The following is a 27,976-nucleotide window of genomic DNA, read 5'->3' on the forward strand; positions in this document are numbered from 1 at the left end:
GATGAATCTTTGCATCCCTGGGATAAAGCCCACTTGGTCATGATGTATGATCTTTTAATATGTTGTTGGATTCTGTTTGCTAGAATTTTGTTAAGGATTTTTGCATCTATGTTCATCAGTGATATTGGCCTATAGTTTTCTTTTTTGTGTGTGGCATCTTTGTCTGGTTTTGGTATTAGGGTGATGGTGGCCTTATAGAATGAATTTGGAAGTTTACCCTCCTCTGCAGATGGCAACCCACTCCAGTGTTCTTGCCTGGAGAATCCCAGGGACGGGGAAGCCTGGTGGGCTGCTGTCTCTGGGGTCGCACAGAGTTGGACACAACTGAAGCAACTTAGCAGCAGCAGCAATTTTCTGGAAGAGTTTGAGTAGGATAGGTGTTAGCTCTTCTCTAAATTTTTGGTAGAATTCAGCTGTAAAGCCGTCTGGTCCTGGGCTTTTGTTTGCTGGAAGATTTCTGATTACAGTTTCAATTTCTGTGCTCATGATGGGTTTGTTAAGATTTTCCATTTCTTCCTGGTTCAGTTTTGGAAAGTTGTACTTTTTGCAGAATTTGTCCATTTCTTCCAATTTGTCCATTTCATTGGCATATGGTTGCTGATAGTAGTCTCTTATGATCCTTTGTATTTCTGTGTTGTGATCTCTCCATTTTCATTTCTAATTTTGTTGATTTGATATTTCTCCCTTTGTTTCTTGATGAGTCTGGCTAATGGTTTGTCAATTTTATTTAACTTCTCAAAGAACCAGCTTTTGGCTTTGTTGATTTTTGCTATGGTCTCTTTTGTTTCTTTTGCATGTATATTTCTGCCCTTATTTTTAAGATTTCTTTCCTTCTACTAACCCTGGGGTTCTTCATTTCTTCCTTTTCTAGTTGCTTTAGGTGTAGAGTTAGGTTATTTATTTGACTTTTTTCTTGTTTCTTGAGGTATGCCTGTATTGCTATGAACCTTCCCCTTAGCACTGCTTTTACAGTGTCCCATAGGTTTTGGGTTGTGTTTTCATTTTCATTCGTTTCTATGTATATTTTGATTTCTTTTTTGATTTCTTCTGTGATTTGTTGGTTATTCAGCAGCGTGTTGTTCAGCCTCCATATGTTAGAATCTTTAATAGTTTTTCTCCTGTAATTGAGATCTAATCTTACTACATTGTGGTCAGAAAAGATGCTTGGAATGATTTCAATTTTTTTGAATTTACCAAGGCTAGATTTATGGCCCAGGATGTGATCTATCCTGGAGAAGGTTCTGTATGAACTTGAGAAAAACATGAAATTCATTGTTTTGGGGTGAAATGTCCTATAGATATCAATTAGGTCTAAGTGGTCTATTGTATCATTTAAAGTTTGTGTTTCCTTGTTAATTTTCTGTTTAGTTGATCTATCCGTAGGTGTGAGTGGAGTATTAAAGTCTCCCACTATTATTGTGTTATTATTAATTTCCCCTTTCATACTTGTTAGCATTTGTCTTACATATTGCGGTACTCCTATGTTGAGTGCATATATATTTATAATTGTTATATCTTCTTCTTGGATGGATCCTTTGATCATTATGTAGTATCCTTCTTTGTCTCTTTTCACAGCCTTTGTTTTAAAGTCTATTTTATCTAATATGAGTATTGCTACTCCTGCTTTCTTTTGGTCTCTATTTGCATGGAATATTTTTTTCCAGCCCTTCACTTTCAGTCTGTATATGTCCCTTGTTTCAGGGTGCGTCTCTTGTAGACAACATATATAGGGGTCTTGTTTTTGTATCCATTCAGCCAGTCTTTGTCTTTTGGTTGGGGCATTCAACCCATTTACATTTAAGGTAATTATTGATAAGTATGATCCCGTTGCCATTTACTTTATTGTTTTGCGTTCGAGTTTATACACCCTTTTGTGTTTCCTGTCTAGAGAAGATCCTTTAGTATTTGATGGAGAGCTGGTTCGGTGGTGCTGAATTCCCTCAGCTTTTGCTTGTCTGTAAAGCTTTTGATTTCTCCTTCATATTTGGATGAGATTCTTGCTGGGTACAGTAATCTGGGCTGTAGGTTATTTTCTTTCATCATTTTAAGTATGTCTTGTCATTCCCTTCTGGCCTGAAGAGTTTCTGTTGAAAGATCAGCTGTTATCCTTATGGGAATCCCCTTGTGTGTTATTTGTTGTTTTTCCCTTGCTGCTTTTAATATTTGTTCTTTGTGTTTGATCTTTGTTAATTTGATTAATATGTGTCTTGGGGTGTTCTGTCTTGGGTTTATCCTGTTTGGGACTCTCTGGGTTTCTTGGACTTGGGTGACTATTTCCTTCCCCATTTTAGGGAAGTTTTCAACTATTATCTCCTCAAGTATTTTCTCATGGCCTTTCTTTTTGTCTTCTTCTGGGACTCCTGTGATTCCAATGTTGGGGCATTTAACATTGTCCCTGAGGTCTCTGAGATTGTCCTCATTTCTTTTAATTCTTTTTTCTTTTTTCCTCTCTATTTCATTTATTTCTACCATTCTGTCTTCTACCTCACTGATCCTATCTTCTGCCTCCATTATTCTACTGTTGGTTCCCTCCAGAGTGTTTTTGATCTCATTTATTGCATTATTCATTATATATTAACTCTTTTTTATTCCTTCTAGGTCCTTATTAAACGTTTCTTGCATCTTCTCGATCCTTGTCTCCAGGCTATTTATCTGTAACTCCATTTTGTTTTCAAGATTTTGGATCATTTTTACTATCATTAGTCGGAATTCTTTATCAGGTAGATTCCCTATCTCTTCCTCTTTTGTTTGGTTTGGTGGGCATTTATCCTGTTGCTTTTCTGCTGGGTATTTCTCTGCCTTTTCATCTTGTTTATATTGCTGTGTTTGGGGTGGCCTTTCCGTATTCTGGCAGTTTGTGGTTCCTCTTTATTGTGGAGGTTCCTCCCTGTGAGTGAGGTTGGACGTGTGGCTTGCAAAGTTTCCTGGTTAGGGAAGCTTGTGTAGGTGTTCTGGAGGGTGAAGCTGGATTTCTTCTCTCTCAAGTGCACTGAAGTGTCCAGTAATGAGTTTTGAGATGTCAGTGGGTTTGGTGTGACTTTGGGCAGGCTGTATATTGAAGCTCAGGGCTATGTTCCTGTGTTGTTGGAAAATTTGCATGGTATGTCTTGCTCTGGAACTTGTTGGCCTTTGGGTGGTGCTTGGTTTCAGTGTAAGTATGGAGGCATTTTATGAGCTCCTATCGATTAATGTTCCCTGGAGTCAGGAGTTCTCTGGTGTTCTCAGGATTTGAACTTAAGCCTCCTGCCTCTGGTTTTCAGTCTTACTCTTACAGTAGCCTCAAGATTTCTCCATCTATACAGCACCAGTGATAAAACATCTAGGTTAATGATGAAAAATTTCTCCACAGTGAGGGACACCCCAAGAGTTACACAGATTTACATGGAGACGAGAAGAGGGAGGAGGGAGATAGAGGTGACCAGGAGAAGAAGAGGGGGAATCAAAAGGGGAGAGAGTAGGCTAGCCAGTAATCAGTCCCCTAAGTGTTCTCCACAGCCCGGAACACACAAAGAGATTCACAGAGTTGGGTAGAGAAGAGAAGGGGGAGGGAGGAGATAGAGGCAACCTAGTGGAGAGTCCAAAGGGGGAGAGAGCAATCCAGCCAGTAATCTTGCTCCCAAGTAAAAATGGGTACTGAAGATTGGGTTCTTAAAGGTACAAAATTGATAACAAATACCAAAAAAGCAAAGATTAAAAATCTAGAGTAGAGGTTAGATTCTCAAAAATACAATATTAAAGGAAAAAATAAAGTCACAAAATTATAAAATATATATATATGAAATTTGCTTTAAAAATTGGGTCTTTTTTTTGCAAAGTAATAGTAGGTTATAAAAATGAAAATTAAAGGAGTAATAGAGGACTTAAATTTTTTTTTAATTAAAAAATGATAATAGTGAAAATATATCTAGGGCTTTCTCTGGTGTTGTTGTGGACAGTGTGGGATCAGTTCATTTTCAGATAGTTCCTTGATCCGGCTTACACTTCTCAAGATCTATAGGCCCCTTCCTATGTAGTTGGTACTAACTACAGTGTTTTAATCTATTGCACCTGTCACTTCCAAAGTGGTTCCCTCTGTTTATTTTAGCGTCTTCTGTTTGCTGGCCTCTTCAGTGTCTAATTTCTGCCCTGACACAAGGGGGCGATGGTGGTCACTTTTTTAGGCTCACTTTTTCAATCGTGCAGTGTTGAGGGAGGAACACTGCAAAAAAAAAATATCACTGGCGTTTGTGGGGACTGCTCCCAGTGTCTCACCCACACTGGGTTTGCCCCTGCTCATGGCATGTGTGCTTTCCCAGTCTACACTGCTCAGGCTCTAGCTTGCTCTGCCAAGAACTGTCTGAGGTGGGCCCTGCACTTCCCAAATCTAAGTCGTTCAGGTTCAGGTTCTCGGGTACTCCACAAAGGCGCAGACTTGAATGGGCCTGCGTTTTGTGCCCTTCCCCGATCCAAGCAGCTCAGGTGACCAGGTGTTTGGCGAGTGCAGTCACTACGACTTATCACCTCCCCCATCCCTGCTGTTCTGTTTTCTGGGTGTACAACCAGCACGCCTTCTCAAGTGTGCCTTGTGTCTCTTCTGGTGAGCTGATCTCTGACTGTGACCCTCCTGGTGGATGTCAACTGTCCAGAATCCCAAGGAGTCTTGGTTAGCAAGGAAGCTTGCTTGCAGTTTGGTAGATGATGCCTCTCTGGGGCTGCTATTGCCCCCTTCTGACTCTGGCTGCCCCCGCCTGCCTGTCTCCGGCCGGGGATGGGCCGGTCCGCAGCCAGCTAGCTCTGCTCAGTCCTTTGTTCTGTGAGCGGGCCTGGCGGTGTCTTAGGGCTTTTCGCAGGATAGCTATCCCACACTCTGGGTTGCTATCTCTAGTTAGTTCCCTCAGATTGTCCTTGGGGTATTCAGGCCTGGTCCTTACCCTTAGCAATGCAGCCTGCCCTCCCTGTCCTGCCCCCGCTTGCTAGAGGCGGATGCAAGCGTCTGCGCTGCTTCTCTGCTGGGAGTTGCCTTTAGGCACGTAATCTGTGGGTTTTAATTTATTTTTCCTCCCAGTTATGTTACCCTCTGAGTTTCCAAGGCTCACCACAGATTCGCCGGTGAGAGTGTTTCCTGGTGTTTGGAAACTTCTTTCTTTTTTAAGACTCCCTTCCCGGGACGGATCTCCGTCCCTACCTCTTTTGTCTTTCTTTTTATCTTTTATATTTTTTCCTACCTCCTTTCGAAGATAATGGGCTGCCTTTCTGGGTGCCTGATGTCTTCTGCCAGCATTCAGAAGTTGTATTGTGGAATTTGCTCAGCATTCAAATGTTCTTTCCATGAATTTGTGGGGGAGAAAGTGGTCTCCCGTCCTATTCCTCCACCATTTTAGGACCTCCCTCTCATCATCTTTTTAAAAATACTAATATTTTCTTTTTCCTGACTACTTATAAAATTCTCTCTTTATCATGGTTTTGAGCAGTTTGGTTACAATGTGTTTTGGTGTCCTTTTCTGTTTCCTGTGTTTAGTGTGCATTTAGCTCCTGAAATCTCTGACTTTTTACTTTTCCTTAAATTTGGAAAAATTTTGGCCACTATTTCTTCAAACACTTTTTCTGTCCCCTCTGCAATCCACTTTTCTTTAGGGATTGAAATTACATATATATTAGGCAAGTTGAAGTTCTTTCACAGCTCACTGGTTTTTTAAGATGGTTTTTTTTCTATCACTACATCTGCAAGTTCATGCATCTTTTCATCTGTAATATCTGATCTTCCATTAATCTCATCTATTATATTTTCATCTCACATATAAGTTTCATGTTGAGAAGTTCAATTTGGCTTTTTATATTCCATGCCTCTAGTTAACTTTTTAAAAATAGCTAACATTTTAAACATATGGAATATAATTGTATAACCCTTAATATTCTTTTCTGCTAACTTAATATCTGGGTCAGTTTTGATTGATTCATCTTCTCCTTATGGGCTGTTCTCTTGCCTATTTGCATGCCTGGTGATCTTTGTTTGGATGTTAAAGTTTATTAATTTCAACCTGTTGAGTGCTGGCTGTTTTTGTATTCCTATCAACACCCTTGAATTTTGCCCTCTGATACAGTTACTTGGAAACAGTTTTATCTTTTTAGGTCTTACTTTCCTGGTTTGTTATGTGGATCTAAGCAGAGCTCACCCAAGGGCTAATTATTCTCCACTACTGATTATTATACTAATTATTCTCCACTACTTCCTTGTGGCTCAGATGTAATGAGAGAGACCCAGGTTTGATCCCTGGGTCAGGGAAAATCCCCTGGAGAAGGGAATGGCAACCAACTCCAATATTCTTAGATCTTCTCTGGTGGTTCAGAGAGTAAAGAATCTGCCTGCAATGTGGGAGACCCAGGTTCGATCCCTACATCAGGAAGATCCTCTGGAGAAGGGAATGGCTACTCACTCCAGTATTCTTGCCTAGAGAATTCCAAGGACAGAGGAGCTTGGTGACAGTCCAAAAGAGTCAGACATACTTGAGTGACTAACACACCAATAAAAACTTTCTGAATACTTTACCCTCTGCCTCATGAATTATGAGTTTTTCCAGTCTGGTCAGTGGGAACAGGCGCTGCCAGCCTTGGTGAGCGCCAGATACTTCCTTTCAATCTTCTTAGAGGAATCTTTCTCCAGACTCAAGTAATTTTCTTACATACATGCTATCAGTATTCCCCCTTTCTTGAGGATGCTCATCTCTGGGGTCTTCTCTGTGCTGCTCTATCCTCTCTAATAATCTGTTCTGTGCATTACAGCCTCCTTGGTCTTCCCAGATGCTCAGCTCTGTTTCCTCGACTCAGCCCACAGGGTAACTTCTGGGTTACCCTGCATGATCCAAAAACTTTTTCAAAGCAATAAGCTGGGGCAATCAAGCATCTCACTTTGTTTCACTTTTCCATTTCTCGTGTCTCATGGCCTGTCTTTTGACAACCATTGTTTCATACCCTTTTTGCCTATGGCTGTTTTGTTGTTGTTACTTGGTAGGTTTTTTGTTGATTGGTTGGTTACTTAAGGTGAGAGGATAAATCTCATCCCTTATCTCATCTTAGGTGGAAGTGAAAGTTTAACATGTCACTTTTTTCCCATTTCAAAGTTACCTGGGGTTCAACAGATCTAATCTGAGCTCTTTGAGAGTTGATTCCTACTGACATATATATAGAGAGAGACATATATATATATATGTCATATATAATATATAAAATACATCAGTATGTATGTATATAAACATACATATATATATATACACACATATGATACATACATAGGACAAAGAATGTTTGATTTAGTTAAAACTTGAAATCCATCTGAAAGAAGTTAGTACTAGTCACTAGGAGCTTTTTGGACAGAAGCTACTTGTTTCAAAGAAGCCATGGGTATAGTGTTGAAATTTTCTTAAATTCTAACCCCAACTTCTAGGAAAAATATGTATTTCTAAAAGTAATGGTGGAAATTATCATTAATACTTTTGTTTTCTTATTTAAAAATTAGAGGGTAATGTATATAAAAATATGCAAGAATCACAGGAAACTCACATATCCAACCACCTGGATGAAATTGTTGCTGCCGTCAGCATAACACCTAGAAAGAAACTGCAAAACCAGCTGCTTCAGAGAGCACTGTTCCAGCCTCCTCGGGAGAAACTCCGCCTCTCTGAAGAGAAAGCCAAGTCCTATGCCAGCAGTCATGAGGTAAGGAACCTTTCTTTTTATACCCGTGCCCTGGTCACTGAGGAGCAGGATACTTCAGGTTGCATTCCTGCTCTGAGGAGTTTGGCACAAGAGAAAATACACAACAGTGCCTTTTCACAGTGTGAGTGATGCAGTACCTCAGGGCACAGTCGACACGTTGTTTGCTGAATGAGTGCACAAAGGAACAAAGGAGTCTGCCCTGACCTTTGACAAGTGTGTACTAGACGGACTGGTTGTGGCGTTGACCTGCTAAAGTGGTTTCCCATGAGTCAGGAAGTATTTCTTGAGCTCCTCCTGTGTGCCAGGTCTCAGCACTGGAACACAGCACAAAGCAGATGAAGCTTCTACTCTCAAGGAGCTTGTATTTCTTAAATTCTTAATCTGTTCTCTGCATACTTCTTTACCATCTCTTTTCAGGGTTTTATTCATTTACCCATTCATTCAATATGTATTTCTCTACTACCTCTTATGTTCAGTTCGGTTCAGTCAGTCGTGCCCAACTCTTTGCAATCCCATGGACTGCAGCACGCCAGGCCTCCCTGTTCATCACCAAGTCCCGGAGTTTACTCAAACTCATGTCCATTGAGTCAGTAATGTCATCCAACCATCTCATTCTCTGTTGTCCCCTTCTCCTCCCACCTTCAATCTTTCCCAGCATCAGGGTCTTTTCAAATGAGTCAGCTCTTCACATCAGGTGGCCAAAGTATTGGAGTTTCAGCTTCAACATGTGCCGGGTCCTAATTTGTCCATTTATTTATTTCACAAAGATTTACTATGTACCCAGTGTGTGCCAGGCTTCTCTGATAGCTCAGTTAGTAAAGACTCCGCCTGCAATGCAGGAGACAGTGGTTGGATTCCTGGGTCAGGAAAATGCACTAGAGAAGGGATAGGCTACCCACTCCAGTATTCTTGGGCTTCTCTTGTGGCTTGGCTGGTAAAGAATCTGCCTGAAATGCGGGAAACCTGGGTTCGATCCCTGGGTTGGGAAGATCCCCTGGAGAAAGGAAAGCCTACCCACTCCAGTATTCTGGCCTGGAGAATTTCATGGACTGACTGTATAGTCCATGGGTTGGCAATGACTCAGACATGACTAAGCGACTTTCACTTCACTTCTAATGTGTACCAGGTGCTGTGCAGGGGCTCGGGGCATGAATGGGAAAGCTATAACCTCTGCCTCAGAGGATCTCATGGCCTGGTTGGGAAGGTAGATAAATAATGATGGTCAGCATAAGTTCTGTGACACACACAAACTCAGGTTATACAGGTGCAAAACCTGGAGTTGAGGGGAGGAGGTGTGAGCAGTGACCCTAGAGTCGGAGGAGCAATAGCACCTGAGGCATGCTCTGGGGATGGGGGCTACTTGGGCTGCACTGATAACAGTGCTTAGGTAGGAGAGAGGGCCTGGTAGCACAGGGGACAGTAGTGTTTTGAGTGGAGGTGGCAGATGGCTGAGAGTCAATGGTCTGAGGGCGCACAGCCTGTTTGGTGAAATACATGGAACTATCTGGGAATCAGGCTTTAGTTATACAGGGAAGGAACCGAGGTTGAATTACAGACCACAGCTGGGGCCCAGAGAGTGTTCAGCACCCAGCAAAAGTTTACACTTTCTCTTCAGGGTGCTGGAAACTATCACAGGATTATAAGCCGGAAAGGGCCATGAGCAAGTCTGAGTTTTTGGAATGATCACTCACACCTCAGATGCCTGAATAGAGGAGGAAGAGGAGGGACGTAAATTGGAGGAGGAGGGCCCATTCAGAGGGCATTTGCGATACTCCTGGCAAGCAATTATGAGGGCCTAAAATATGGCAGAGGCAGTTCAGTTCAGTTCAGTTCAGTTGCTCAGTCGTGTCCGACTCTTTGTGACCCCAAGAATCGCAGCACACCAGGCTTCCCTGTCCATCACCAACTCCCAGAGTTTACCCAAACTCATGTCCATCGAGTTGGAGATGCCATCCAGCCATCTCATCCTCTGTCTTCCCCTTCTACTCCTGCCCCCAATCCCTCCTAGCATCAGAGTCTTTTCCAATAAGTCAACTCTTTGCATGAGGTGCTGAAGTATTGGAGTTTCACCTTCAGCATCAGTCCTTCCAATGAACACCCAGGACTGATCTCCTTTAGGATGGACTGGTTGGGTCTCCTTGCAGTCCAAGGGACTCTCAAGAGTCTTCTTCAACACCACAGTTCAAAAGCATCAATTCTTTGGCACTCAGCTTTCTTCACAGTCCAACTCTCACATCCATACACGACCACTGGAAAACCATAGCCTTGACTAGATGGGCCTTTGTTGGCAAAATAATGTCTCTGCTTTTTAATATGCTATCTAGGTTGGTCATAACTTTCCTTCCAAGGAGCAAGTGTCTTTTAATTTCATGGCTGCAATTACCATCTGCAGTGATTTTGGAGCCCAAAAAAATAAAGTCTGACACTGTTTCCACTGTTTCCCCATCTATTTCCCATGAAGTGATGGGACCAGATGCCATGATCTTCGTCTTCTGAATGTTGAGCTTTAAGCCAACTTTTTCACTTTCCTCTTTCACTTTCATCAAGAGGCTTTTTAGTTCCTCTTCACTTTCTGCCATAAGGGTGGTGTCATCTGCATATCTGAGGTTATTGATATTTCTCCCAGCAATCTTGATTCCAGCTTGTGCTTCTTCCAGCCCAGCATTTCTCATGATATACTCTGCATATAAGTTAAATAAGCAGGGTGACAATATACAGCCTTGACGTACTCCTTTTCCTATTTGGAACCAGTCTGTTGTTCCATGTCCAGTTCTAACTGTTGCTTCCTGACCTGCATATAGGTTTCTCAGGAGGCAGATCAGGTGGTCTGGTATTCCCATCTCTTGAAGAATTTTCCACAGTTTATTGTGGCCCACCCAGTCAAAGGCTTTGGCATAGTCAATAAAGCAGAAATAGATGTTTTTCTGGAATCCTGTTGCTTTTTCAATGACCCAGCAGATGTTGGCAATTTGATCTCTGGTTCCTCTTCCTTTTCTAAAACCAGCTTGAACATCTGGAAGTTCACAGTTCATGTATTGCTGAAGCCTGGCTTGGAGAGTTTTGAGCATTACTTTACTAGCGTGTGAGATGAGTGCAATTGTGTGGTAGTTTGAGCATTCTTTGGCAAAGGCAGTAGAGATACTAAAAACTTTTGATAAGAGTTTGGAAATATGAATCGGTGAAACCTGGTAACAAAGGGGGCATAGGAGGTGGAGAGACAAGAGTGAGCCCGAGAGGGTGTATACCGTCCTGACTGAGGTTTCAGCCAGCTTGGGAGACCAGGGACTTGTCAGTCCCCTTTGTTACTGTTGTGAATACAGGAAGAAGAGCCAGGAACAGGGAGAGAAGGTGTGAATTTGGTCTTGATATTCATTACGCACCAGATGTCCTCTAGTCCTACTATGTGCCCGTCTGTGTGCTATGTAGGTGTCAGCTGGCAGCCTGCTCCCCAGAATTATGCGAGAGAATCAAGCCCTAGTGCCCAAAGGCATTTGGTATATGTGAAGGATCAACTTCTCTTCTATGCATCTAAAATGGTTGTTGTTTAGTCGCTAAGTAATGTCCAACTCTTTTGAGTTGGCAAGAATTTCTGAGGCAAGAATACTGGGTTGCCATTTCCTTCTCCATAGGATCTTACGTAGCTGGGATCAAACCCACATCTCCTGCATCAGCAGGCAGGTTCTTTACCACTAAGCCACCAGGGAAGCCCATCTAGAATGGTGCCGAATCATTTCCTGTGATGCGAAGTTCAGATGAAGAACGCCTGGATTCAGTGGTGAACAGGACAGACAGCCGCATGCCCCCATGCAGCTAAGGAGCAGTCCACTTTGTAAATAACTAGCTAACCAGAGATGGTGCGTAAATAACTAGCTAACCAGAGATGGTGCCAAGTGCTCTGGAGGAAATACGGTGGGCCTGTGGTAGGTGAGGGAGGGCCCCTGTGAAGAGGTGACATCTGAGCTGACACCTGAAGGAGAGAAGGATCCAGCACTGAGGAGCTGAGGAAGAGGAGCTCTAGGGAGAGGGAACAGCACACATAAAATTTTGGTTTGGCACAAGCAGCGTAACTGTGTGAAGTAATGAGAAGAAGCTTTGGGCGGATGTGAAATGCCACTGGAGAGGCAAGTCTTTCCAAGTCTCAAGTGCCCTAGGAAGCCTTTAAAGTGTTTTTAAGAAAGTATTAACTTGACTATTTGCCTCTTGAAATACCATTCTTTGGTAATTTTTTACTATAAAAAACTTATCAACTTACAGAAAAGTTGTAAGAAGTACCAATTGGTAACATTTACTTTACATTTCTTCACACACACTGCCATTATTTTTCTGAATATCAGACAGTAAGTTAAAAATACATGGTCTTTTACCCCTAAAGATGTCAGTGCCTATTTCCTAAGAATAAAGGAATTTCTCCAACACACCCACACTACAATTATTGAAGTTCATTTCAGTTCAGTTGCTCAGTCATGTCCAACTATTTGCAACCCCATGGACTGCAGCATGCCAGGCCTCCCTGTCCATCAGCAACTCCCAGAGCTCACTCAAGTGAGTTGGTGATGCCATCCAACCATCTCATCCTCTGTTGTGCCCTTTTCCTCCCACCTTCAATCTTTCCCAGCATCAGGGTCTTTTCCAGTGAGTTAGTTCTTTGCATCAGGTGCCCAAAGTATTGGAGTTTCAGTTTCAGCATCGGTCATTCCAATGAATATTGGACTGATTTCCTTTAGGATTGACAGGTTGGATCTCCTTGCAGTCCAAAGGACTCTCAAGAGTCTTCTCCAGCACCACAGTTCAAAAGCATCTGTTGTTCAGCCCTAAGCTTTCTTTCGGAGAAGGCAATGGCACCCCACTCCAGTACTCTTGCCTGTAAAATCCCATGGATGGAGGAGCCTGGTAGGCTGCAGTCCATGGGGTCACTAGGAGTCGTACACGACTGAGCGACTTCATTTTCACTTTTCACTTTCATGCATTGGAGAAGGAAATGGCAACCCACTCCAGTGTTCTTGCCTGGAGAATCCCATGGACGGAGAAGCCTGGTAGGCTGCAGTCCATGGGATCGCACAGAGTCGGACACGACTGAAGCGACGCAGCAGCAGCAGCAGCAGCAGCAAGCTTTCTTTATAGTCCAACTCTCACATCCATACATGACTACTGGAAAAACCATAGCTTTGACTAGACAGACATTTGTTGGCAAAGTAATGTCTCTGCTTTTTAATAATGCTGTCTAGGTTTGTCATAGCTTTTCTTCCAAGGAGCAAGCGTCTTTTAATTTCATGGCTGAAGTCACCATCAGCAGTGATTTTGGAGCCCAAAAAGGTAAAGTCTGTCATTGTTTCCATTGTTTCCCCATTTATTTGCCATGAAGTGATGGACTGGATGCCATAATCTTAGTTTTCTGAATCTTGAGTTTTATCAAATTTTTCACTCTCCTCTTTCACTTTCATCAAGAGGCTCTTTAGTTCCTCTTCACTTTCTGCCATAATTGTGGTGTCATCTGCATATCTGAGGTTATTGATATTTCTCCCAGAAAACTTTATTCCAGCATGTGCTTCATCCATCCTGGCATTTTGCACGATATACTCTGCATATAATTTAAATAAGCAGGGTAACAATATACAGCCTTGATGTATGCCTTTCCCAATTTGGAAGCAGTCTGTATTCCATGTCCAGTTCTAACTGTTGCTTCTTGACCTGCATACAGATTTCTCAGGAGGCAGGTAAGGTGGTCTGGTATTTCTATATCTTGAAGAATTTTCCACCAGTTTGTTGCGATCCACAGTCAAAGGCTTTGGCATAGTCAATAAAGCAGAAGTAGATGTTTTTCTGGAACTCTCTTGATTTTTCTATGATCCAATGGATGTTGGCAGTTTGATCTCCAGTTCTTCTGCCCTTTTAAAATCCAGCCTGATCATCTGGAAGTTCACAGTTCACATACTATTATTGAAGCCTGGCTTGGAGAATTTTAAGCATTATTTTGCCAGCAACTGAGTGCAATTGTATGGTAGTTTGAGCATTCTTTGGCATTGTCTTTCTTTGGGATTGGATTGAAAACTTTTCCAGTCCTGTGCCCACTACTGAGTTTTCTAAATTTCCTGTCATATTGGGTGCAGCACTTAACAGCATCATCTTTTAGGATTTGAAATAGCTCTGATTCTAACTTTTACTTCTTGACCTCCATGCAGATTTCTCAGAAGGCAGGTAAGGTGATCTGGCATTCCCATCTCTTTCAGAATTTTCCACAGTTTGTTATGATCCACACAGTCAAAGGCTTTGGCATAGTCAATAAAGCAGAAGTAGATGTTTTTCTGGAACTCTCTTGCTTTTTTGATGATCCTACAGATATTGGCAATTTGATCTCTGGTTCCTCTGCCTTGTCTAAATCCAGCTTGAACATCTGAAAGTTCATATTGTTGAAAACTGGCTTGGAGAATTTTGAACATTACTTTGATAGCATATGAGATTAGGGCAATTGTGCAGTAGTTTGAGCATTCTTTGCTATTGCCTTTCTTTGGGATTGGAATGAAAACTGACCTTTTCCAGTCCTGTGTCCACTGCTGAGTTTTCTAAATTTCCTGTCATACTGGGTGCAGCACTTAACAGCATCATCTTTTAGGATTTGAAATAGCTCAATTGGAATTCCATCACCTCCACTAGCTTTGTTCATAGTGATGCTTCCTGAGGCCCACTTGACTTTGCATTCCAGGATGTCTGGCTCTAGGTGAGTGATCACACCACTGTGTTTATCAGGGTTGTGAAGAGCTTTTTTGTATAGTTCTTCTATGTATTCTTGCCACCTTCTCTTCACATCTTCACTTCTGTTAGGTCCATATCATTTCTGTCCTTTATCGAGCCCATCTTTGCATGAAATGTTCCCTTGGTATCTCTAATTTTCTTGAAGAGATCTGTAGTCTTTCGCACTCTATTATTTTCCTTTATTTCTTTGCACTGATCACTGAGGAAGCCTTTCTTATCTCTCCTTGCTATTCTTTGGAACCCTGCGTTCAATGGGTATATCTTTCCTTTTCTCCTTTGCCTTTCACTTATCTCCTTTTCTCAGCTATTTGTAAGGCTTCCTCAGACAACCATTTGCCTTTTTGCATTTCTTTCTCTTGGGGATGGTCTTGATCACTGCCTCCTGTACAATGTCATGAACCTCCATCCATAGTTCTTCAGGCACTCTATCAGATCTAATCCCTTGAATCTGTTTGTCACTTCCACTGTATAATCGTAAGGGATTTGATTTAGGTCATACCTGAATGGTCTAGTGGTTTTCCCTACTTTCTTCAATTTAAGTCTGAATTTTGCAATAAGGAGTTTATGATCTAAGCCACAGTCAGCTCCTGGTCTTGTTTTTGCTGACTGTATAGAGCTTCTCCATCTTTAGCTGCAAAGAATATAATCAATCTGATTTCGGTGTTGACCATCTGGTGACTCCATGTGCAGTCTTCTCTTGTGTTGTTGGAAGAGGGTGTTTGCTATGACCAATGCGTTCTCTTGGCAAAACTCTGTTGGCCTTTGCCCTGCTTCATTTTGTACTCCAAGGCCAAATTTGCCTGTTACTCCATGTCTCTTTTAACTTCCTACTTTTGCATTTCAATCCCCTATAATGAAAAGGACATCTTTTTTGGGTGTTAGTTCTAGAAGGTCTTGTTAGGTCTTCATTGAACTGTTCAACTTCAGCTTCTTCAGCATTACTGGTTGGGGCATAGACTTGGATTACTGTGATATTGAATGATTTGCCTTGGAAACGAACAGAGATCATCCTGTCATTTTTGTGATTGCGTCCAAGTACTGCATTTCTCACTCTTTTGTTGACTGTGAGGGCTACTCCATTTCTTTTAAGGGATTCTTGCCCACAGTAGTATATATAATGGTCATCTGAGTTATATTCACCCATTCCAGTCCATTTTAGTTCACTGATTCCTAAAATATCCATGTTCACTCTTGCTATCTCCTGTTTGACCACTTTCAATTTACCCTAAATGGACCTAACATTGGACCTAACATTCCAGGTTCCTATACAGTACTGTTCTTTGTAACATCAGACTTTACTTCAATCACCAGTCACATCCGCAACTGGGTATTGTTTTTGCTCTGGCTCCGTCTCTTCATTCTTTCTGGAGTTATTTCTCCACTGATCTCCAGTAGCATATTGGGCACCTACTGACCTGGGGAGTTCATCTTCAGTGTCCTATCTTTTTGCCTTTTCATACTGTTCATGGGGTTCTCAAGGCAAAAGTACTGATGGGGTTTGCCATTCCCTTCCCTAGTGGACCATGTTTTGTCAGAACTCTCCACCATGACCTGTCCATCTTGGGTGGCCCTACACAGCTCCCAAGTTTCACTGAGTTAGACGAGGCTGTGGTCCCTATGATCATCTTGGTTAGTTCTCTGGATTGTGGTTTTCATTTTGTCTGCCCTCTGATGGATGAGGATAAGAGGCTTATGGATGCTTCCTGATGGGAGAGACTGACTGAGGGGGAAACTGTGTCTTGTTCTGATGGGTGGGGCTATGCTTAGTAAATCTTTAATCCTTAGGAAATTAATATTGGTACATATTATTATATAATCTATAAACCTTATTCATATTCCTCCAATTATCTCAGTAATATCTTTTACAGGAAAAAATATTAGACAGAGTCATGTTTTAGTCCATGAAATCATGCTGACTAGATTTATTATGTCTTTTTGAGTGAGTGAGTTTGAGTGAGTGAAAGTCACTTAGTAATGTCTGACTCTGTGGCCCCATGGGCTATACAGTCCATGGAATTCTCCAGGCCAGAATACTGGAGTGGGTACCCATTCCTGAATTCTCTAGGGGATCTTCCCAACCCAGGGATCAAACCCAGGTCTCCCACATTACAGGTGGATTCTTTACCAGCTGAGCCACAAGGTCTCTTTAGTATCCTTTAATCTATTAGAAAAGCAGTTCCTAGGTGGCTCGGTGGTAAATAACCCACGTGCCAATGCAAGAATGGCAGGTTCAATCCTGGGTCAGGAAGATCCCCTGGAGCAGGAGATGGGAACCCACTCCAGTATTCTTACCTGGAGAATTCCATAGAGAAGCCTGGCAGGCTGCAAAGAATCAGACATGGCTGAGCACAAGCACAAAACACCAACAAATCTGTCAGATCAGTTCCTTAGCCTGTCTGTGTCTTCCACAATTTTGATATTTGTAAAAAGTACTGTATTAGTCTGCTTGGGCTGCTATAATAGAATACTACAGATTGGGTAGCCTAAACAACAGAAATTTACTCCTCACAATCCTGGAAACTGGAAGTCCAGGATCAAGGAGCCAGCAGAGCTGCTGTGTGGTGAGAACTCACCCCTTGGGCTGTAGACCACCACCCTCAATCTGTGTCCTCACATGGCCTCCCCTTTGTGCATGGAGGCTAGGGGAAGGAGGAGGGAAAGGTGTGCCTTCTCAAAAGGACACTAATCCTATTGGATCAGGGCCCCACCTTTATGACCTCATGTCACCTTAGTTACATCTTTAGAGGCCTTATCTCCACATGCCCCATTGGGGGGTTAGGGCTTCAACAAAAGAATTTGTCGGGTGCCGCAAACGTATACTCCAACTGTTTTGTAGAATACCCCCCAATTTGAATTTGTCATGTGTTTTCTTGATGATTAGAATCAGATTATATATTTGGGGCAGAAATCCCACACAACTGAAAAAAGGGCCCTTTCTGGTGCATCTTACTAGGAGGCGTATGATGTCTGTTTGCCTCATTACTATGATGCTAAATTTGATAACTTGGTTAAGGTGCTATCTAGAAGGTTTCTTCATTGTAGAATTATTATTCTTCCATTTTCAATTAATCAGTATCCTGTAGGGAGAATCATTAACACTATAAATATATCCTATTCCTCATCAAAACTTCACCCCTTACTTTTAACATGCATTGATGATTCTCACCTGAATCAGTTATTGCTATGATGTTTGTCCAATGGTGATTCTCTGACTTTGCCATGCTTTCAATATTTGTTTATTAGCATTCATTTTACAGGGAAGAGCTTTCCCTTCTTCACACATCATTGTTCATTTGTTTATATCAATATGGGTTCAAGAAATCCTATTTTTCAATGTATTACAATCCATTATCATCGTCAAAACTTAAATTATTGTATATTTGCTGTGGGAGCCCCTTCAGTCTGGCTTCTGAGTTCTTGATACGTCCCTATAATTCTTTCCTTGATTTCAGGCACAACAAGATTTTTTGGTTTCATCTTGTACTTTCCCTGTTCCAGCTGTGGTTTCAGGGAATGCTGTTTCATCCTAGTAGAGAATAGTATTTAGATACCAAGAGCTGTTTATGAAATGCCCATTTGGCCATTTATGGCCAAACTGATCCTCAGAGTCGCGTGTTTTAATATGAAGAATGATGTTGTGGGAAGAGCTCTGGACTTTGCATCAAGGAGCTTGACTGTGAGTTCTGATTCTGCCACTTGGTGGTAAATCGTTTTGCCTTTCTGGTCTTACATTCCTTCCTTAAATTGAGGAGATCAACTAGATTATTTACGAGGCTCATCCCAGTTCTGAGATTGTCTGCCTACACATACTTCTCTTCTACCTCTTACCCAGGCCTGTTGGCTAAAGCCACTGGAACCGGCAGGGTAAAGTTTGGAAAATCAAAAAAGGATATCTGGACTACACATTCTAGCAAATAAAAAAGCAGAGAGAGGACAGGCCACAGTTTCAAAGTGAAACTGTGTGGAGGTGCAAGTCCTTCGAGCTTAGGCATTGGCCCTGGCCCCTGATGCAGATGGTGAGGACCCAGGCTGTGATCTGAGAGGCAGACTCTCAGCTGCATATAGCCCTTCCTTGGAATCTTGTGGTTGGGACAGATTCACCATCAGATCAGGTCCCCCTCTCTTTTTGGCAAACTGTCTATCTAGACTTCTCAATGTTTTTGTAATTTATTTCTTTCTCATACACTGTGTTCATTTGCTCTGTGTCCAAGGAAGCCATTCCCTAAATTTCCTGGCTCTTAGAGGCCATAAAAAGATGTTTCCCAAAAGAAGAAATACACACACATGAAGCCAATAAACACATGAAGATGTTCAGCCTTACTAGCTTTGCAGGAAAAAAAATGAAAAGTAAAACAAGGAGAAATAGCTAACTGACAAATTGGCAAGTTAACCCCCAACTAGTGCTGGGCACTGTGTAAGGGGCATTTCATGCTCACATGCCACACTGGAAGGGAGATGTGGGATGGAAGCAGCTGCTCATGGAAGCTGTCTAGCAAACTCCAGCAAAGCCTCAGGGCTTTGCATATCCTTTACCCAATTGTCATGTTCCCAGGAATTCATTCTAAGAAAATACTTACAGATATGAACAAAGCTATCCACACAGGATGTTCAGAGAGAAAAAATTTCTAAAACAACCTAAGTGCTTAAATATTTGTGGGTTGAATAACTCATTTATGATATATCCATACAGTAAAATACTGTACAGCCATTAAAAATTATCACAAAACATGATATGGAGAAATGTTCACAAATTGTGAAAACAAGTTGCAAACAGGTATGTAGCTTATAAGCGTATTTTTAAAAAGAAAAAGATATATAGATTCACAAGAATGAAGAATAGAAAGAGATTTAGCTACCTACTTATCTTGAAGAGGTGCAATGGCAGGTGACTTTTCTTTTTTCCTTCGTTTGCTCACTTGTATTTTGATAATGGGCCTTCCCTGTTGACTCAGTGGTAAAGAATCTGCCTGCCAATGCAGGAGATGCAAGCTTGATCTCTGGGTCAGGATGATTCCCTGGAGAAGGAAATGGCAACCCACTCTAGTATTCTTGCCTGGGAAATCCCGTGGACAGAAGAGCCTGGTTGGCTACAGTCCATGGAGTCTTGAAAGAATCGGGCACAGGTTAGTGACTAAACAACAGCAACATTTTGATAAAGAGCATATATTATTTTTGTAGTAAGAAAAGTGTTACTTTTACTATACTACATATAGGAAAAAAACACAGCTCCATCTTCCTTTATCACTGTGGAGTGAGCACAGTGTGCCCTCAGCTTCTCTTGCTAAATCAGAAAAGCAGCTGTCTTGGGGTCAAGTATCTGGCCATGTACTCTTGTCAAGGGAATGTTTCACAGTGAAAGTGTTTCTAACCCACGTGGAAACTGTGTGGAAGTGCAAGTCCTTTGAGCTTAGGCATTGACCGGGAGGGTCGGGTATCCTGGGTCTTCTCCTGGGTTTTCTACACAACTCTGTCCTTATTCTTACCATTCTTCCTCTGCTTTACTCCCTTAGGCTGCGTACCTTCTACCTCCTCTTTTGCTATTCCAGCTATCTATTGCTATATCACATCCCAAGACGTACGTGTGTGTGTGTGTTAAGTCACTTCAGTCATGTTGGATTCCTTGCAACCCTATGGACTGTAGCCTGCCAGGCTCCTCTGTCCATGGGATTCTCCAGGCAAGAATACTGGAGTGGGTTTCCATGCCCTCCTCCAGGGGATCTTCCCGACCCAGGGATTGAACCCTCATCTGTTATGTCTCCTGCATTGGCAGGCTGGTTCTTTACCACTAGTGCCACCTGAGTAGGCAGTCTTAGACCAAGACTTGGTGGTGTACAACAAAAACAGTGATTAATTTCGCTCATGAACCTGCAGTTTGTGCAGAGCTCAGTGGGGTCTGGTCAGCTCTACTCCGTACAGCATCAGCTGGGCTCAGCAGGTGTGGAGCATCTGCTGCCAGGGTGGCAATGTTCTGCAGCTGACGGACGCTGTCATCAGCTCCTTTCCGTGGAGGCCTCTCTGTGGGGCCGCTTAGGCTTCCTCATGAAATCATGGTTAAGCTGTTAGTCTTCTGGGGCTGCTGTGGCAAAATGCCACAGCCTGGGTGGCTTCAACCAAGAAAGTTTGTTTTCTCACAGTTCTGGAGCCTAGAAGTCTAAGGTCAAGGTGTTGAAAGGGTTGGTTTTATTCAGCACCCTCTCTCCATGCCTTGCTGACTCCTGCCTTCTGTGTCCTCACAAAGCATTTCTCTGTGTGCCCATTTCTCGTGTCTCCTTCTCTTCTTATAAGGACACCAGTATATTAGATGAGGCCCCCATTGTGATGGCCTCATTTTAACTTCTTCACCTCTTCAAAGTTCATCTCTCCAAATGCAGTTATATTGTGAAGTACTTAGCACTCCAACAAATGAATCTGAGGGTGGGAGACACCTTTCGGGTCATAGCAAGTTCCAGGAGTGAGTACCTAAGGGGAGACAGAGAGTAGAAGCTGCCAGTTCTTTAAGGCCTGGGCCCGAAAAGTGGTGCTGCCTCACTGCCTCCATGTTAGTTTAACCAAGCAGTCATAAACCCATATTCAAAGAAAAAGGACATAGACCACCGTCTCTGGATGGAAGGAGTGTCAAAGAATTTCAGAGCTGTATTTTAAAACCACCAGCCTTGCTTTGAGAATATTGCTGCTCTAAGCTGACCTGGAGCTGGAATCCACACCATTCACTATTCTCTTTGTCCTGGCACTGGATGAAAATGTGCTTCTTACTCTTTTAACAAAATCTGCTTGCAAAGTCCTGCTGACCTCATTGGCTGTGCTAATATCCCAGCTACTAAAGAAGATGTTTGAATTGAGAGCTAGAGGGTGTTATTTGAAAACTACCACCACTGGCCTACTTGTGTCTGAAGATGTAGGAGCTGGTCATTTATGGGCAGCTTCTTTATTCCATAACATTTTCCACTATTTACTATAAACTTAAATGTACTATAAATTTTACTCTTTTTTTATGTATATTGTCTATTTCACCCAACCAGATAAATACCCTGCCACCAAAAACATATCTTTGTACTATAAACTTAAATGTACTATAAATTTTACCATTTTTTAAATGTATATTGTCTATTTCACCCAACCAGAAGAATACCCTGCCACCCAAATCAGATCTTAGTTTTGTTCTCTGATGTATCACACATATTTAAAACCATGCCTGGCCCATAATCATCACTCTATAAATGTATATTGAATGGATAAAAGTACACATTAATTTTGTACCTTGTTGTCTAACTAGTGGGCCTGTTTTTCCTTCCTTCAGTACAAAAAGGCTCTCCATGAGCTCGTGCACTGCATGGCTCTGACAAGGATCTGCTACGGTGATTCCCACTGGAAGCTGGCCGAGGCACACGTTAACCTGGCTAAGGGTTATCTTCAGCTGAAAGGTGAGTCTGCCTCAGGCTGTGGAGGATCAGCTGGCTGGTTTCTGCTTTTTTCCCAGACTTGGCTTAACTTTAGGAGGGTCAGGTGTTCTTAGATGTTCTCCTCTCCACACATTGAGAAGCCATTTCCTTTCACAGCCAATATGATTTTCTAATATAATATGCAAAAAAGAGAAGGAAGATTTTAGCCCTGCAGAACTTTATTCTTTATGATCTTAAAAACAGTTCTTAGGAGAAAATTGATTTGTTAGCTTTGAAGGCATTGTAGAAATGGCCTAGGGTCTAGAGTCGGAGCCTAAAATAGAATCCATTCATATATGTATTGATGGAAAATCTCTTGCCTGTGAGACCAAACCCCTCCCCCCAAAATAAAAGGCTAAATCAAGCTGGCAGTAAGCAAAAGGTAACTTATTGATTCATACACCTTAAAATCCAAGGGTAAGTCTTACTGTAGACTTAGCCAGTGGAGAAGGCAATAGCACCCCACTCCAGTATTTTTGCCTAGAAAATCCCATGGACGGAGGAGCCTGGTAGGCTGCAGTCCATGGGGTCACTAAGAGTCGGACACGACTGAGCGACTTCACTTTCACTTTTCACTTTCATGCATTGGAGAAGGAAATGGCAACCCACTCCAGTGTTCTTGCCTGGAGAATCCCAGGGACGGGGGAGCCTGATGGGCTGCCGTCTATGGGGTCGCACAGAGTCGGACACGACTGAAGCGACTTAGCAGCAGCAGCAGCAGACTTAGCCAGATCCACGTTTTCAAACAACATGATCATATTTCCATTCCTCTCTTTCTCCAGCACTTGACTCTGCTTTCCTCTGTATTGGCTCCATTCTTAGCCCAACTTTGCCCACATTGGTGGCAGCAAGGTTGCCAGCAGCTTCAGGTTTCCCTCCTCAGCATTCCCAGGATAAAAAAGAATGTATCTTAACCAAAATCTCACAGTTTGGGGATTCTTATTGGGATGACTTGGGTTGTATGCCAAAGACAAAAACTAGTCTGAGGAAATGGCAACCCCCACCCCAGTATTCTTGCCTGGAGAATCCTGTGGGCAGAGGAGCCTGACAGGCTGCAGTCCATGGGCTTGCCAAAAGTCGGACACGACCTAGCAACTGAGCACACGCACATGGTCTGATTGGCAAGACCTGACTCTGCTTCCATTGGATCCTGGGGGAGAGGCTGGCCTTGGCTAAATCATGTGGACTGAGTGTGCAGGGGCATTCTCAAAAGAAAAGAGGGCAAGGGAGAATAGATGCAGAGAAGGCAAAAACACAGACTGGCAACCATGGACAAGATGCACAAGAGCACGTCTCTGTCCCTTCAGCTGAAAAGAGATGATACTGATAATGATGCTGCTGCCTTCCCAGCATCATGGATCAGCCCAATGAGTGAGTAAATGAAGTGAAGTGGAAAACACCACAATGCTATGCTTACAACTGCTACCCAATAAACTTAGCCGAACCTAACAGGTAGACTGGTCCTACCTGTTAGGTCAAAGACTGTTAGAGCCAGAGGGGACCTTGAAGATCATCTAGTTCAAACCACACCCCTCTACCCCCTGTTTTCTAGATTCAGAGGAAACAACTAGTTTGATTTGAAACAGGCTGCCCCAGGTCAGACCATTAATAGCTGACCCAAGACTCAGATCTAGGATTTTGGTTGCCAGTGCAAATGTCCTGGCATCTGGGATTTTAAGTGATGCTTTCCCACCACAGTCTGCTACCTTTCTTCATTATGGACTTTTTTTTACTCAAATTAAAATAAAAGCAGTATCTACTAGTTACTGAGGTCTCATTGAGTGCCAGGCACCATGCTATTTTCCACATATAATTTCATTTAATCATCACCAGATGGCGCTAATGGTAAAGAACCTTGATGCCAATGCAGGAGACTTAAAAGGCGTAGGTTCAATCTCTGAATCCAGAAGATCCCCTGGAGGAGGGCATGGCAATCCACTCCAGTATTCTTGCTTAGAATCCCATGGACGGAGGAGCCTGATGGGCTATAGTCCGTGGGGTCGCAAAGAGTCAGACACGACTGAAGTGAGTTAACACATACACACACACACACACACACACACACACACACTTCACTACTGTGCTATGAGGCAGGTAATGTTATTTTCTCTGTCTACAGTCCAAAAAGATAAGGCCAAAATTTCTGGGTAACTGATGGAGCAGGAAATCTGGGCAGTGTGATTTCAGGGCTAGCATTCTTGAACCTCAACCCATGCTGCCTCCAGTAGGTTGAGTTCCAAGTTCCTTGAAGAAATAGACAAATGGTTGTTTGAGGCCTTACAAATAGCTGAGAAAAGAAGAGAAGCTAAAAGCAAAGGAGAAAAGGAACTGTAAACCCATTTGAGTGCAGAGTTCCAAAGAATAACAAGGAGAGATAAGAAAGCCTTCCTCCATGATCAATGCAAAGAAACAGAGGAAAACAATGGAATAGGAAAGACTAGAGATCTCTTCAAGAAAATCAGAGATACCAAGGGAATATTTCATGCAAAGATGAGCACAATATAGGACAGAAATGGTATGGACCTAACAGAAGCAGAAGATGTAAAGAAGAGGTGGCAAGAAACACAGAACTATCCAAAAAGATCTTCACAACCCAGATAACCACAATGGTGTGATCACTCACCTGGAGCCAGACATTTTGGAATGTAAAGTCAAGTGAGCCTCAGGAAGCATCACTATGAACAAAGCTAGTGGAGGTGATGGAATTCCAGTTGAGCTATTTCAAATCCTAAAGGATGATGCTGTTAAGTGCTGCACCCAAAATGCCAGCAAATTTGGAAAACTCAGCAGTGGGCATGGGACCGGAAAAGGTCAGTTTTCATTCCAATCCCAAAGAAAGGCAATGTCGAAGAATGTTCAAACTACTGCACAATTACACTCATCTCACACACTAGCAAAGTAATACCCAAAATTCTCCAAGTGAGGCTTCAAGAGTATGTGAACCGTGAACTTCCAGATGTTCAAGATGGATTTAGAAAAGGCAGAGGAACTAGAGATCAAATTGCCAGCATCTGTTGGATCATCGAAAAAGCAAGAGAGTTCCAGAAAAACATCTACTGCTTTATTGACTGTGCCAAAGCCTTTGACTGTGTGGATCACCATAAACTGTGGGAAATTCTGAAAGAGATGAGAATACCAGACTGCCTTACCTGCCTCTTGAGAAATCTGTATGCAGGTCAGGAAGCAACAGTTAGAACTGGACATGGAACAACAGACTGGTTCCAAATCAGGAAAGGAGTACATCAAGGCTGTATATTGTCACCTGCTTATTTAACTTATATGCAAAGTACATCATGAGAAAGGCTGGGCTGGATAAAGCACAAGCTGGAATCAAGATTGCCAGGAGAAATATAAAAAACCTCAGATACACAGATGACACTACCCTCATGGCAGAAAGCGAAGCAGAACTAAAGAGCCTCTTGATGAAAGTGAAAGAGGAGAGTGAAAAAGTTGCTTTAAAACTCAACATTCAGAAAACTAAGATCATGGCATCTGGTCCCCTCACTTCATGGCAAATAGATGGGGAAACAATGGAAACAGTGACAGACTTTATATTTTGGGGCTCCAAAATCACTGCAGATGGTGACTGCAGCCACGAAATTAAAAGATACTTGCTCTTTGGAAGAAAAGCTATGACCAACCTAGACAGCATATTAGAAACCAGAGACATCACTTTGCTGACAAAGGTTTCTATAGTCAAAGCTATGGTTTTTCCAGTAGTCATATATGGATATGAGAGTTGGATCATAAAGAAAGCTGAGCACCGAAGAATGGATGCTTTTGAACTGTGGTGTTGGAGAAGATTCTTGAGAGTCCCTTGGACTGCAAGGAGATCCAACCTGTCAATCCTAAAGGAAATCAGTCCTGAATATTCATTGGAAGAACTGATGGTAAAGCTGAAACTCCAATACTTTGGCCACCTGATGCAAACAACTGACTCATTGAAAAAGACCCTTATGCTGGGAAAGATTGAAAGCAGGAGGAAAAGGGATAACAGAGAATGAGATGGTTGGATGGCATCACCAACTCGATGGACATGAGTTTGAGCAAGCTTCGGGAGTTGGTGATGGACGGGGAAGCCTGGCATGCTGCAGTCCATGGGTTACAAAGAGTCAGACACGACTGAGTGACTGAACTAAACTGAACTGATCATCTTTTATAATATTGCATATGTTATTGGCACTAATAAATTTCTGGTAGGTTGATTATGTGCTTTAAAAAAAAAGACAAAATTCTGTAAGTGCTCCTACAAAAATAGCATACCCTGGATTTTTCTCTTTTTGCCTGTATTTATTTATTTCTTCTTCTTTTTTTAATTTTTTAATTGAAGGATAATTGCTTTACAGAATTTTGTGTTTTTCTGTGATACATCAGCAAGAATCAGCCATCGGTACACCCATGTCCCCTCCCTCCCATCTTCCTCCCCATCACATCCTTCAGCCTATCACAGAGCCCCTGTTTGAGTTCCCTGATTGATACAGCAAATGCATGCCCTGGATTTTCTCCATCAGAAAATCTATTCTGTTTTATAGACATAGGAGCAGAATGAACTTCACATTTTGACAGCTTTATTTATTTATTTATTTATTTTAGAGATTGAAAGTACAATTCCTTGTAATGAAGAATGTAAGACCAGGAGTATTGGGATATGAGTGGAGGGGTATGTTGTTGCAGGGAAGAAGGTGAGGGTATGGGAAAGTGAGAAGTCCTGATACTCCTAATATCACCTTTTCCACAAATGAATATGCCAGTGGAAGAACACTAGAACCCGCTGGGAATTAGTTCTTGGTAGTAACTGGTTTTTAAACTCCATGTGCTTACCACATGGAAATAAGAGATTGTAGCACATTAGCCCCTTATCTCATTGGAATTGTTTGTCAGTCTTGGTAAATATCATCATATTTGTATTATATTAAAGCAACTTTAAAGTTATGATTATGGATGGGTGAGCAGAAGATTCAGAATTTTTAGTATTCCATTAAGATTGGTATCACAAAGCCAGGAGTAAAATTTATGAACATTTTATTTCCTTCCCAGAATGCTGCAGTCTTTGTAAATTCCTTTTGTTTTTTATAATTATTTATAACATTTTGTATCTGATACTGGTGAAGTTTCAGAGCTGTTCAGTTTCTGCTTATTCTGTTGATTTCCAAAAAGAACATGTGGAGGAAAAATTTTTATCTTGAGAACTTCCAGTGACTGTTTCTTCCAGTTATGATGGTTATTTCATGCTGCCCTGAAACAACTCCACATGCCAGATGCAGATATGTGAAGTCACCGCATTAGATTCCCCGGCCAAAATCAACTATATTCCTGTCCAACTGAAGTGAAAGAGAAACTGAGACTTCCTTTCTTTTTTTTTTTGTCCACAGGAATGTCACTACAAGCAAAACAACATGCAGAAAAAGCCAAAGAAATCCTCACCAGCTCCGTTGCGCCTCCATACAGTGACAATACAGATGTTTTCAAGTGTTCGGTTGAGCTGTTCCATACCCTGGGGCAAGCCTTACTCTCCCTTCAGAAGTATCCTTTTGCCTCTAATCTTTACAGGTAGAAATACCATTCATAGTACTTGCATTTAATTTTAAAGGCCAAATCAAAAGTTGACAGGTGGCTCAGGAAGGGTGATGGGCAGTATGAGAGCCAAGGATGTCCAGGAGCCGGGGCCCCAGAATGCAGCATCAGATATAAAGTTTTCTGAACACAACTCAGGTTCAAGGAAGCTTCAAAGAATTTGACAAAGGCAGAGATACTTTCAAAGGAGATGCTCCAATGTGGAAAGATTATAAAAGAAGAATGGATGGAAATTCAAGCGCGGATCAAATTGTCATTTGCACAGTAAGTTTCCGGTTTAGGACTTTCCATATAGGTGATTACTGGAGGTTCTTTGCCAGAAGATTCTGTCTTCAAACAGGAGGAGCTTCTCCATGACATGGCCGTGGCTTCTCCACAGCCGTTTTCCAGCAGTAAGAGGGGGGACCACAGTCGTGTCAGAGCAGCCACAACCAAGGCTTACACAAATCAAAGTGGTGCTCGTCACTAGGCGTGTGGTGTTCCCACACCCGCCCTGGCTCCTAGAGCCCTAGTGTCATCCT

General features: G+C 42.3%; 1 protein-coding gene across 10 annotated transcripts in view; it reads left to right on the forward strand.

The window, feature by feature from the left end:
- The window catches only part of TTC23 (tetratricopeptide repeat domain 23), a 160,352-nt gene that overhangs the window by 45,252 nt on the left and 87,124 nt on the right, over nt 1-27,976 (forward strand). For 8 of the 10 annotated variants that reach the window (XM_010816890.4, XM_024981831.2, XM_059879081.1 and 5 more), the window contains 4 exon segments: nt 7,493-7,692; nt 21,740-21,863; nt 27,254-27,404; nt 27,594-27,719. In XM_010816890.4, the coding sequence (XP_010815192.1) occupies nt 7,513-7,692; nt 21,740-21,863; nt 27,254-27,404; nt 27,594-27,719 (581 nt within the window). In that variant the 5' untranslated portion in view covers nt 7,493-7,512. 10 annotated transcript variants of the gene reach the window in all.

This window comes from Bos taurus, chromosome 21 (assembly GCF_002263795.3).
Source record: "Bos taurus isolate L1 Dominette 01449 registration number 42190680 breed Hereford chromosome 21, ARS-UCD2.0, whole genome shotgun sequence".
NCBI classification, from domain to species: Eukaryota; Metazoa; Chordata; class Mammalia; order Artiodactyla; family Bovidae; genus Bos; species Bos taurus.